Source organism: Nansenia antarctica (genome assembly GCF_963989245.1).
Source record: "Nansenia antarctica genome assembly, chromosome: 20".
NCBI classification, from domain to species: Eukaryota; Metazoa; Chordata; class Actinopteri; order Argentiniformes; family Microstomatidae; genus Nansenia; species Nansenia antarctica.
Genome location: NC_137693.1, coordinates 19,436,206 through 19,450,204, shown reverse-complemented (window position 1 = coordinate 19,450,204; position 13,999 = coordinate 19,436,206). Strand labels below are relative to the sequence as shown.

Genomic DNA, 13,999 nt, shown 5'->3' with positions numbered 1-13,999 from the left:
TATATTTTTTTTTACTCATGAGGAGCAGTGTGGATGCTCTCTCGCCCCCTCCATCTCTGGTTAATTCCCTCTCTCTGTCTCCCCTCCTGCAGAGGGATAGATCATTGCGTGCCTTGGTGAAGCGCGCAGCTGCCGCAGAACTCTCACGGCGGCGCAGACGCGAGTAGAGGTCCGGGCTTTGCCGCAGCGAGACCCCCAGACCACCAGACCACCAGACCACACCACTAACCAAATGTAATCTAATGTACACCTGCGAGTATTCGAGCGGACTGCAAAGCCGGAGCATGCAAATGGATATGGCCGCTATAATAAGTAGGCCAAGGGTACCGTAGACAGTGACTGTTTTTATTGCCCAGGTAAAGAGTCTCTGCGGTGGATCAACGGAGGAGAGGAGCATCACTGCGACAGGTCAGTAGCTGCGCGCAAATTAAAAATCTATCTATCTATCTATCTATCTATCTATCTATCTATCTATCTATCTATCTATCTATCTATCTATCTATCTATCTGTCTGTCTGTCTGTCTGTCTGTCTGTCTGTCTGTCTGTCTGTCTGTCTGTCTGTCTGTCTGTCTATCTATCTATCTATCTATCTATCTATCTATCTATCTATCTATCTATCTATCTATCTATCTATCTACCTCTCTCTCTCCCTCTCTCTCTTTCAGTATCTATGTATCTATGTATCTATGTATCTATCTATCTATCTATCGATCTATCTATCTATCTATCTATCTATCTATCTATCTATCTATCTATCTATCTATCTATCTATCTCTCTCTCTCTCTCTTTCAGTATCTATCTAACTATCTATCTATCTATCTATCTACCTACCTATCTATCTATATATACTGTATATATCTATCTATCTATCTATCTATCTATCTATCTACCTATCTATCTATCTATCTATCTATCTATCTACCTATCTCTCTATCTATCTATCTATCTATCTATCTATCTATCTATCTATCTATCTATCTATCTATCTATCTGTCTATCTGTCTATCTACCTATCTATCTATCTATCTATCTATCTATCTATCTATCTATCTATCTATCTATCTATCTATCTACCTATCTATCTATCTATCTATCTATCTATCTATCTACCTATCTATCTATCTATCTATCTATCTATCTATCTATCTATCTATCTATCTATCTATCTATCTATCTATCTATCTATCTATCTATCTATCTACCTATCTATCTATATATCTATCTATCTATCTACCTATCTATCTATCTACCTATCTATCTATCTATCTATCTATCTATCTATCTATCTATCTACCTATCTATCTATCTATCTATCTATCTATCTATCTATCTATCTATCTATCTATCTATCTATCTATCTATCTATCTATCTACCTATCTATCTATATATCTATCTATCTATCTCTCTATCTATCTCTCTCTCTCTCTTTCAGTATCTATCCATCCCATATGTCTGCCTGCCTATGTATGTGTGTGTACGTCTTTCATCCATCCGTCCCTCACTCTGTCCGACTTTTGTTCTTTGAAAGGACGTAGGTTTGCATATGGACGGTAGGGAAAGGTCCCTACCAATATTGGAGCGCATCATCTTTGGAGTGAAGTCATATTAGATCATTCCGATGTGCCCCCCTCCCAAGAGGCTACATCTCCAAGACGACCAGTTTTGTCATGCTAGCACTTGATTGGCTGAAAGGGAGGGGGCTACACGGAGGAGAGAGCATCAACACGGAGGCGAGATTCAAGATCCAAGATTCAAAAAAACGTTATTGTCTAATCATGATAGAAAATCGTCTTAGGTTAGGATGCTCACAAACAACATAAAAAACATACACCCATGAAAGACACACATACAACGACATAACACATAACATCATTTTGTAGGATAAATAAATAAGAACAGGTGTGCAAGGCTGCATTGAGTAGTTAGGTAGTTAAGTAGTTACAGTCTTGTTTAAAATGGATGCAGTAGGAATGAAAGTTCTCTTTTTTCGGAGGCGCCAGAGGTGCTCTGAAGTGGCGGCCTGATGGCAGTAGCTGAAAGGAGTGGTGAAGGGGGTGTGAAGGGTCCCTAGTAGTGATGGAGTCTGCTGTTCTTTTTACTGCGTGACTGTAAAGGTCTGAGAGTTGGGTTTGAGTAGTGCCGGTGGTTTCGGTTGCATGCTTGATGATTTTTTTTCTTGATTTTTTTCTGTGAGGAATTTGTACCAGGATGCAATGTTGACTGTGAGGACTTAATTCGATGAGTGACCCGGTACACAACTGTTCAAATGTCCTGTCTGACATTAAAACCTTTCAGCCTTCTCAGGAGAATCATGTACTGTTGGGCCTTTTTGTAGACCCCACCCGCATGTTGTGGGAAGTACCTCAAACTGTTCCACCGCAGGCCCCTCCAGCCTAAGTGGTCCAGAGGGTGTGGGGTGTCAGGTGCCTGGTGCTCCCCCAAACACAGCTCTTAATGATGTTAAGTTCCAGGGAGCTCCAGGGAGTGAATGGGTTGTTGTGTCCCTACCAATATTGAGACCAAACCTACGATTACTTCTTTCATTGAGATCTGTCTGTCTGTCTGTCTGTCTGTGCTTCTATCCAGAGGCTGCTCAGGCGCACGGGGAGATGAGAGGACTGCAGTAACTAAGCAACAACAGAAACACAGCGCTAACGCGGGACAATGGGCTACAAGGTAAGCAGCACGCAATCCCACTGCACCTGATAACATCAATGCATCCGATAAGGTCCCACCTGTCCATATGCGATCTGCTGCATGCACCTCAACGAGTTGGATGATTTTGATTTGGAACCTTGACGCTTAACTTGGAATCGTCAATATTTGTTTTTGCAATGTTAATGAAATTTAAGTATTTTGATTGAGATGTCACTGTCTCTGGGATTTCACTAGTAGATGTGATTTTAGGTTGTAGTTTGAAGCTTTTTTTTGTGATCAAGATTTTTTATTGCTTTTAACAACACATAACAATGACAATACAGAACAAGAAAGGAAAGGAGGGGGAAAAAAGAAAGAAAACTAAAAAGAAAAGGGGTAGTGTAGTGTAGCAAGTCATAGCCAAATAGTAGAAATATAACACAATCCGGATTGGAGTAAATGGAAAATCAAATTACAGAGTAGTCAGGTTGGTCAAGTTCAATGAATAAGCCTTCCACACATCAACTGTACAGGGCCTCGCTTTGTTCAATCAATCTGGCCGTTGTGCACTCAAGATTCACAATCCTCTGTAAAGAGTAAAACCAAAAAGTGTTCATACAGAAATCAGGTGTCATCCAATGTTGAAGAATAGTCTTTTTTGCAGAGGTGAAACCAGCAAATAACATTTTCTTTTGCGTAATACTTAAATCAAAATCAGAGTCGTCATTGAGCAAACATAAACATGGATTAGGAACATAGTCAATCTTAAATAACTTGGACATCACAGAATTGACATGGTTCCAAAAATGTGCAGTTTGAAGCTTACGTAAGGCTCCATTTGAACCAGCTGCTGGATTAATCAGCACCTGCACCTTCACTCCTCTTTGAGAGGAATCATCAACACTTAAATCAACAACACTGATGATGGTTTCTGCACAGCAATGACGTGTATTTGAAGGTAACCATTCCACATCTATATCAATGTGCTCTTGCTACAAGCCCAATGGCCAACCAGGAAAACAAACATCTACTTGTTTTTGTACCATACACTCTAACCAATTTCTGTAATTTCAACAGTACAGCACTGTAGAACGCACAGTAATGTATTGATATATATTGATATAGATATAATTTGGTACAGTAGGGCAGTGTTTCTCAACCCTCTCCTCGGGGCTCCCCAGCCGCACCACATATTTGATCTGTTCCACCACCAGCTCACCTGATTCAACTAATCAAGTACAAAGGTTTGTACTTGATTAGTTGAATCAGGTGAGCGGGTGGTGGAACAGATCAAATATGTGGAGCGGCTGGGGCGCCCCGAGGAGAGGGTTGAGAAACACTGCAGTAGGGTACTGTAGAGTGCCTTCTGGGCAAAATATTGAATGCATACACTACTTATGCATACCAACTGTAGTACTTTTACTGTCCTTAACAGTAACTCATATTTATTATAATTTGAGGTGGCAAATTCTTTACCACAGTGATTAGTCTTGAGCCCTATTCGCACGGGACTAGTATTATCTGTTGACCTCTGTCATTTAGAAATTCCCCCCAGATGTCTGTGTTTCATGTGGTGGAAGGGGTAAGCGAAGTCTGTGTTTTACTGGAATTTACGGACATTCCCCCAGATATGATGTCATGGCTCTGTGTCACATCCGCTTCATGAAGAACAAGCGCAACAAGCATTGGTTAGTCCTCGAATATGCAGCAAAAGAAATAGGAGAAAACAAACTCACCCCAAATTACAGACATGCCGATTTGCACAGGACCTCCGTAATCTGCATATGGTAGGTCATTTGAGGTGGAATTTCTACAGACATTTTTACGGACATGACCTCCTTAATTATTACAAATTACCAGAGATCACCAGATAATACTAGTCCTGTGCAAATAGGGCTTTGCATAGCCATACTTCCAATGTTTACATTGTTCTCACGCCTCTTTTGGAGGTCTGGAAATTTTTTGATTAGCCATTCTGGCTTGGATATAACTGGACAGAGTAATGGGAGGATGTGGACAAATGTTTGCTAAAAATATTTATCTGTTGTGGTTGCAGAAATGTATCGGTAAGTATAGTTTTCCCCAAAGGAGATCATTTAAAAGGGGGCTAGAATAACCATTTAGATCCTATGAAGCGCACTGAAATCTAATATTTTACAATTAACAAGGGTAATTCTACCGTAAGTGACAGTTACATTCTAAATAAATTCTAACAAAACATTACTTTATTAAAGCATTAAAGGGTTACCGCATAGCAAATAATCATAAATCAGTCAGATAATATGTTTGAAAATAAAATATTATGAAATAAAATCAAACCTTCCCTTTCCCTATTCTGCCTGACTTACTCTAAATGTAAACATTTCCCAGAGAGAACTTTGGCTTGTTGAAAACCTTGCCGACCCATAGCCTGCCCTGACTGGGCTAGACCTGGTCCGTGGTCTCGACATGTCCTTGTGACGACCCTCTCCACCCTCTGCCTGTTACCTGTGTTTGTATGTTTGATCTATCCTGGCAGGTACTGGAGGTGGGTGTGGCAGGGGTCATCTGGCTTATTGGCAGCACCTGGGCTGGGTCTTTAATGTCTCTCTGGAAGCCCAGTGGCGGTGTGCTCTCTGACACCTTTGTTTTTTGGTTCCCGTTTGACTTTGGTTATTGCACCATACAATATTACACCTGCACACACTTCCACTCACCTACACTACTGACCTTACTGATTACACACACTCCATATCATCCTTTATGTTATTCCTTTTAGTTAATAAACACTTTGATCATTTACTTGGTTGTGTGCATCTCCCTCTTTTTGTCATGACCGTGCGTCATTTCCATCTACAGAGTACACAATCTCTTACATACAATATTAAGTAATTCTCTTATGTCTATAAACATTTGTTGGCAGCTGTAGTTATGACGGAGATTTTCACAAACTTATTTTGAAATTGTCTGTCTGCTCAGGGACATCGCTGGTCGTTCTAGTTGATAAACCAATCAGAATTCGAGTACGGCTTCATTAGGACCCTGAAATGTAAACACTGGCTGTTAACCCTAGCAACTGACTGTCTGTTAACCCTAGCAACCGCGGGAAAATAACGAGATGTGATGGATTATGGAGGGTTGTATGCATTTTAACAAACCGAACGGACAGCAATGGAAAAGTGAAGGCCGTAAAAAAAACTCCTGTCCAACAAAGAGCATTGTGCTACTTTCCAAAAGTTGGGAACAGCTTTTCAACTGCCAACAGAGCTGTATGAGGAAACTGAGGCATTTACATGCGACCTCTATGACCACAAAGGCTGTAGGGATGTAAATGTAGCTAATTTTTGAATTTAGCCAAATAAGGATGCCTTGCACAAACAGAGCTTGTATACTGCTCCTGCAAAAAAACAAAATGTGTGAAAGGGAGATGCACATGCAAATCTAACAACCTACCATGTACAGACATGTGTCTGTGTTTGCATTGCAAAAACACACTAGTGTTATAAATGTTCTCTAACACTTGAATCTTTGTCTAGTCTCGTCAATTATAGGCAAGGCAAGTGAAGATACACTTAGTGTTGGGTTTTGTCTTACCAGCTCACCTCGTAAAAGTGAGACGATTGACAATATCAAAAACATGCTTGAATGAATGAATGAATGAATGGTCTTTATTGTCATTGCTACAGTACAGGTACCAAACAACGAAATTTAGGAGGGGTGGCTCCCCTGGTGTTAGGAAAGGGAAAAAAAAAAAACTTAAAAAAAAAAAATCACAAGAAGGGAAGGAGCTGGTTTACATAAATAAAGGCTATGTACACTATCCACTATACTATACTGTACAGATAGACGACTAACACACACATACTTGCTTGCACACACATACAGTATAACGTACTCACACACAAGTTAATGTTACTGGCCCCAATTTGGCACAATTATTACTGAAATGATTGAGAATGGACATAGTTGACATAGGTAAATTAGCTATTGTACCCTTTAAAGTTAGATAACTAGCTTGTTAATTAATTAGCTTCACAATCGCGGGTGACGTTAGGTCGGATTTTTCACTAAAATAGCATATTAGAACATGTTTGTATTGACACAACATGACATGGACTTGTTCATTAATATGTGATATGAATTAGTATGACCTGAAACATTACTTGACAGTAAAGTTATCCGAAACAACTCAGTCTTCTCGTCTTTCCAGATAATACGTTGTTTACTTCATAGTTCCGTATTTTGAAGGAATATCATTGGCAGACGTCAAGTCAGGTGACGCTTTAACAGGTTTTGATTGGTTAGCGGCATAGTAGCCCCAAGCGTTCTCCTTATTAACTTATGAATCGTAAGTTTAGTTTTCATAAAACGTCGATCGAAAATAGACTGCCAACAAACGGAAACATGTTCCAAAAAACCCCATTTAGCTTATATGAAAAAATCAACTACTCTAACGCTGCAGATCGATCCTTTCAAAAACTAAAGCAGATAGAGAGCTTCGGCCCACCGCCTATTGGAAAGTCTAGTTACATAACCTTACAGTAAAGTAACTAGAATTGTAGTAGTATTCCCAACAACATATGTGACCAAGTCTGGTGAAAAAGTCCCCAAGTAAGGCAAAGTCTGAAGATCATGAAAGTGCAGATTGTAAGATTTCAAATGATGTGTCATACATTGAAATCGTTAAAATCGTCGAATGCTTATTTGAATGTTGGGACACCTCAAACCAAATACCAGAGAAACTTGCTCTGAATCAAAACATATGCATTTGCTACCATTGCATTGCTAGCTAGCAGGTAAGAAGGAACATCGCTATGAACATCTAACTGCATGTTTAACACATCACAACATGCTGATAGAACATCAACATGCTAAAAACACATGACTACACATAATAAGATGGTCACATAGTCCTTGCTTTTGAACGTGAGTTTGTTTACAAGCCATGTAACACTAACCCAGTAGCCTGAAGCAGGACGGGACACGATACAGTGAATCCAATTCACAAATAATAAGTATGGTGTATATATAGTGATCCTAAATCAGTTTTTTCTTATATCAAGTGGGCTCTCACTTCAACTTTCGTAATATGAAAAAAAAGGAAAACAAATAAAAAACAAGCTTTTTGGTCCTTTGTGCGACTTGAGAATTGCTGACATGCAGCCATTTTCACTAGACCGTGTCACATATAAGAATACAGTAATGTATTTTGCATACTGTAGATACGTTACAGTACTGAAAACACTTAAACACGGCAACTCAGCTGCTGGTAAGTTAGCTGGATAACTTGTTACTGTGGCTGCCTACCTCTCTCTGCTCCCACTACCTACCCTAGCCACACCATTCACCTAAACCATCTCTCTCACACACAGCTGTCTGTCTATGGGTACAGTACAGAGCTGTGTGGTAGTGCGCTTAATACACTTGCGAAATCATAATTATGATGCAGAAGGAGAAGGTGCGTGTGCGCGTGTGTGTGAGAGAGGGGAGGGGGGATTTACGGTAATATCTTTTAAGCAGATAGCCAGTGACAACCATCTGTCTCTTAACCTTCTCTATCTCCTACAGTTCGGTGCTTTGTATTGTAATTACTCTTAATCTTTAGGCTATTGTTTTACTTTGCCCCACACTGCTTCAGTGATCGTGTTATGTAATGCTATTTTGCCCTTCAGATTGAGTGTGTTCATAGTCTGTATGAATAGTTTGTTTCTATGCTGTCTTGCCTAATGGTGTCTGTTCATTATTAGTGTGAGCTCATTTGCCCTGAAGTGTGTGTGTGTGTGTGTGTGTGTGTGTGTGTGTGTGTGTGTGTGTGCGTGCGTGCGTGCGTGCGTGCGTGCGTGCGTGCGTGCGTGCGTGCGTGCGTGTGTGTGTGCGTGCGTGTGTGTGTGTGTGTCACACTCCATTGAGCTGAATACTTGCAAATCTGGATAAATCCCCAAGGCAATTGTATTGTAACAGAGAGCCAAACTCCTTTTCCCGTTTTGTAAACACTCTACTGCATGGAGTTGAATTACAGCTGACCTTCTATCATTCCACATTTCCCCTACTCTCTCACACAGCTGTGTAGAGGATTACACAACTATGTGGAGGATTAACTCAAATGGTAGCGTATGTGTCTGTGTTTTTTTTGTTGGTGTATCCTTGACCGTTTGTACTTGCAAGGATGTTTGTTTGAGAGTCAGTGTGTGAATCTGAGTATACATGCTGGTGTGTGTAATGTTAGTGTGTGTGTGTGTGTGTGTGTGTGTGTGTGTGTGTGTGTGTGTGTGTGTGTGGTTGTATGAGAGAGGCGGGGAGTGCGTGACAGGACATCTGCTCAGATCAATAAGTGTCCAGTGCACCCAGCAGTCCCTAAACTATCTATTGACAAAAACTATTTTACAATATCAATGCCCAGCTCCTGTCACCTTGTCAATATTTTTTCCAGACCTCACCGCCACTTCGAGCTGTAACCGTTTACATCAGTGACACCTTTAACTTAACAGTTTTACTTTGCAATAGACTAGACCACTATCATACAACAGAATTTCCGGTTCATCTTAGTTTTTTAATAAAACGAATAAATTCATGAATTTTTACTAAAAGTTTTTAGGACTCAAACTCTTTGGACAGAGTCTAATTCAGAAAAATACCTACAAAATTCAAGACCTCATAAAATCGTGAAAATACTTTTTAATACTTATTAAGGGTCTTGATTTTCCCAAAATTGATTTATCAACTTTTAATACTTTTCAAGACACCGCGGATACCCTGGCACTGAAACCGCCCTGTTAGAGTGACTAATGACCTTCTGATAAGTGCTGACTCTGGCTTCAAGAATATCCTCATCCTCCTGGACCTCAGTGCAGCACTTCAACAGTCAATAATATCAGCCTGCTGAAACGGCTCGAGAGCCTCGCTGGTCTTTCCGGCTTGGCCCTCTCTTGGTTCAAATGATACCTCACCCACTGACGACAGTTTGTCACCATCAACACTGTTCAGTCAGGCTCTGTCTTGGGCCCCCTTCTGTTCTAGTATCTACATGCTCCCTCTTGGCCACATTATTGGCGCTTTTCCACTACAGGGCCAGCCCGGGTCAGGCCCGGTTTATTATCCTTTTTCCACTGCCAAAAGTACCCGTGCCATTTCTGGTACCCGTGCCGAACAAGAACTAAAATAGTTCTTGTTCGGGATGGGTAGCGAAAGGTACTTTTTTGCCAGGCTGCGTGTGACGTGTGACGCTGCACACCGTTGATTGGTCAATGGAAATCGTCATCCCATGTTCATAGATTTCTTCGCTAACCGCCATCTTTAAATACCACAACAGATTTCGCTCTAGGAAAATGTCACTTACTGTTTCTGCAATAACTTATTAATAAAGATTAGAAAAAGTATGCTAACCATCGTATTATCTTAGTTTAATGTCATTTCAATGTATCATAGAACTTTTATTTACAACAAGCATAACAAAAAAAATCGCTATTATGGCGATGTGCTGTGCCTATGCTGTTCCTCAGTCCAGCGGCAGTCAAATGCCGGTAGATTCGCGTCTTGCTCCCTCATCTCGCTTTTCCCCCGTTGATGTATTAAACAATCTAAGCAATCTAATCAGAGCAGTTGTTATTATGTAATATTATTGATCGATGTGCCCTTTTTGATGGAGAGCAGTGAGTGGATGACTGGATGTGAGCATGTATTTGACTAATGCCGATAGATTCGCGTCTTGCTCCGAAACCGGAGCTGGGAGCTGTCGGTGCAGACAGGATTTTAACTACCGTCAAACTACCGTAATTCATGAACTATATGCCCAATCTAAAAAATTCAAACAGTTTCTGAAAGCAGATAACTTTTTTAGGCTTATTACGGTAGTTCACCGACAAAAAAAGCACAGTGCTCAACGTGTCAGGAGAAATAAAAATAGAATCGTGTCGGCATTCCCTGGTTGCGAGATCTAAACTAGTCTACTAGAACTGAAAGCGGCAAGTAACAGGCACTTAACGTTACATGTTGTAAGGCTGATCTGTGCACGATAGTGCTGCATTTTGACATAATTCTTATCGCATGTAACGACACGTAACTCCTCCTACAGTCCCGGGTCATTCCTGTATAGTGGAAAACGTCTCGTACCCAGAACTGTTCAAATGCGAGCCGAGGCGAGCCGTGCCGTGCCGTGCTGTGCCGGTCAATGGAAAAGCGCCATATGCGTAGCCATGGTCTCAGGTACCACCTCTATGCAGATGACACCCAAATCGACATCTGCCTCACCTGCACTTTACATTAAGTCTCATTTGTACACTAAGAAACATAACATGGTCCTTTTCTTAAAAAGGATATCACTTTGGAAAGCAAATATGAGCTAAATTAAATATTTGTTTTCATTTAGGGTTTCTTAGTCAAAGAAAACATCTGCTAAGCCCGCCTGCGTGGCGCTAATTTATTAGCATCGGCTATTTACCCTCAGAGACCATCGTGCTGCTCGCTTGGGAAGCAGTGGCACTTGTGCGAAGTGTGTTAAAAACTTGGCATTCCTGTAATTGTATCCCATGTTGCGTCGAAAGATGTTTTAGCATATTGCTGGCAAATGTTTCCACCCTTCCACCCTCGGATGTTATTGATACCGACGCATCGAACCCATTTGTTAACGGGTTCTCAACTAGAACTGGTTCTTGTCTTGATTCCTCATCCCTAGTTTGGACTATTGCACTGCACTGCTCCTCGGCCTCCCCTCCTACCTGCTCAACAAACTACAACACGTACAAAACTCTGCTGTCCGTCTCCTCACATACACCCCCACCCGCCATCACATCACCTCTGTACTCCAGGACCTCCACTGGCTACCTGTCCATCAAAGGCTTGACTTTAAAGTCCTGCTCCTCACTTACAAGACTGTACATGGCTCTGTCCACCCTACATGGCTCTGTACCCCCTACATGACTCTGCCCCAGCCTGTGTGTCTGAGCTCTTCATGTCACACTGCTCCGCCCGCTCCCTCCGCACCATACTGTCTATGGTGGTGAGCCAGAACAGGACTGGCCCCTCTCTGTCAATGAAACTTTGAGTGGGGAAAATGGTTGTGCGCATTGCTCAAAGTATGCCTGCTCTGTTGAGTCAATGGCAAGCTCAAGGGGCCGAGTTCCACCGGCACCGCGGTCCCTAGTGGTTAGAAAAGGTGCTGCAGCGAGAGAAAGAAAAAACATGCCTGGAGTTTAACAGGAACACTGAGCCAGCCAGCCAGCCAGCCAGCCAGCCAGCCAGCTGTGAAAAACAGCAACTTTCACACATTTCAGAGCTCAATGAAAATCAACTTAAGCCCAGCCATGAATGTTTAATCAACCAAAGATTAATGTGTTCGATTCACTAACGCTAGGATACGAAGAGGGATGCTTAATTCGCACAACAGTGCTGCTGGTGGGGCCGGGCCCTAAATCACAAAACGCCATTGGTGACAAAGATATCTGCTACTCCTAGAGAATCTAGAATGCCTCACCCACTATGTCAGAGCTGCTGACAGCGTTTTATGTTCAGGCAGGCTTTTAATGCACAGTATAGGGCTGTACGTTATGTATGTTCTGTTTGTTTGTTTATTTGGATCCACCATTAGATACAGCAAATATGCAGTAGCTATTCTTCCTGGGGTCCTCATACCATACTTTAAAAAAATAAAAAAAACATCTTAAACACTTAAATACAGACAATACAACAATGTATACAATGTATGTTCTGTGACTGTCTAACCCTAACCCTATATTTTAATTTTCATATTTTTGATATGTAACATGCTTTGGGTCCACTAGAAAGCACTATACAAATGTTATTGTTATTATTATTATTATTAATAATTCATATAACCACCTCTCATCTCTGTTACACTCATACCAGTAATCTATCGGCCCATCCCTCTTATCGCTGTCTCCTATATCTATCCATTTCCCATATCTTTAATCTAGCAATGCATATTCGGACCTATTTGTGTTTTCATACGTATTTACAGTATATGACTCTATTATTATTGACCAATTCATCTGAGTATCACTCCTCCCACATCATCCTGTCAATTACCTCACTGTCAAAAATACAGACTTAAGAATCTTCTATCAAAGTTACTCAAATCACTACTGAAATTAAACCAGTGCGGGTTTGAGGATTTAAATTCATAACTTACAATTTACAGTACACTCTTGGTTCCGTGCTGTGGTTTAGAGAAGACGTGCTGGCTCAGTTCTGTTAACATTCAGAGCATCCTCTCTTGGGTTGGAGTACAGAGGGAGGTTGGCTGAGGGAGCAGTGCAAGAAATGCCTGTGGGCTGTGGCTCTGGGCAAAGTTAGCTCGCCTGCTATGGCAAATAAATAATGCAACATGACCATATTGATTTCAAAAGGCTCCCAGCAGTTCTATGCAGCTACAGCTTTATTCTGTGTAATGTACACAAATAAACGGGGGGGTTCAATCGTAGTACAAACACTCACTCACTCACTCACTCACTCACTCACTCACTCACACACACACACACACACACACACACACACACACACACACACACACACACGCGCACACACACACACACACACACACACTGGATTTGTGCATTCGCAGTCTGATACAGACACACTCACTCCCTGTCTCTGAGGTGCTTGTGTCCATACCAAACAGATTATCCATACAGTCTTAACAACCTCCCTTTAATGCTACTCAATTCAGTGTCTCAATGTATCTGCTGCTATTCAATCTGTGTGTGTGTGTGTGTGTGTGTGTGTGTGTGTGCGTGTGTGTGTGTAAGGTCCAGCTCTAAGATGATGCTATTCAGCCTGTGAGTATGTGTGCCTGTTTTTGTGAGTATCCCTTTCTTTCACTACAGTCCAGTCCAGCTCTACCCCAGTAGAAAACACCCTTACACAGTGCTGAAAGGAAAAGCTTTGTATAAAAAGAAACCAATAACTGCCTCTGAAAGTATAGACAAGAGCACTCTACCTCCTCTTCAGAACACGAAAAAGAAGCAGTGTGATTAAACTAGATCTGACTGCAGGAACAGATCCTGCTGAAGGTAAACTCAACGAGAGGATGTAGTTGCAATAACAAGATTGGTGATTCTGAGGAAAAGGTATTCACCCAGATAAGTCAAGAGTACAGAATATAACTGGAAGGACGTCATGGTCAGAGATGGGTGTGTAGGATAAATAAATTTTTCCTTTTTCATGTTCAGATCTAAAGTCTGTCCCCCATTCATCCTGGATTAAAAATCGTCTAAATCCCCTAAATCCATAGACATATGTGACCTCTTACATTTTAATGCTGACCCACTCTCTTTCTATCTCCTCTCGGTGTGGTGTTGGACAGCGATAGTTGTTGTGGAGGAAAAACCCTCTCCTCCAAGTCAGTCATCTAGCATATTACATATTC

The 13,999-nt window shown here is 41.3% G+C and overlaps 1 protein-coding gene across 1 annotated transcript in view; it reads left to right on the top strand.

Annotated features, from left to right (window-relative positions):
* The first annotated feature begins 209 nt into the window (after positions 1–209).
* st6gal1 (ST6 beta-galactosamide alpha-2,6-sialyltranferase 1) overlaps positions 210–13,999 on the top strand; it is a 33,258-nt gene continuing 19,468 nt past the window's right edge. Inside the window, exons 1-2 of the mRNA XM_080549658.1 lie at positions 210–408; positions 2,590–2,679. Coding sequence (XP_080405784.1) covers positions 2,668–2,679 — 12 coding nt within the window. The 5' untranslated portion in view covers positions 210–408; positions 2,590–2,667. The remainder of the gene's footprint in view (positions 409–2,589; positions 2,680–13,999) is intronic.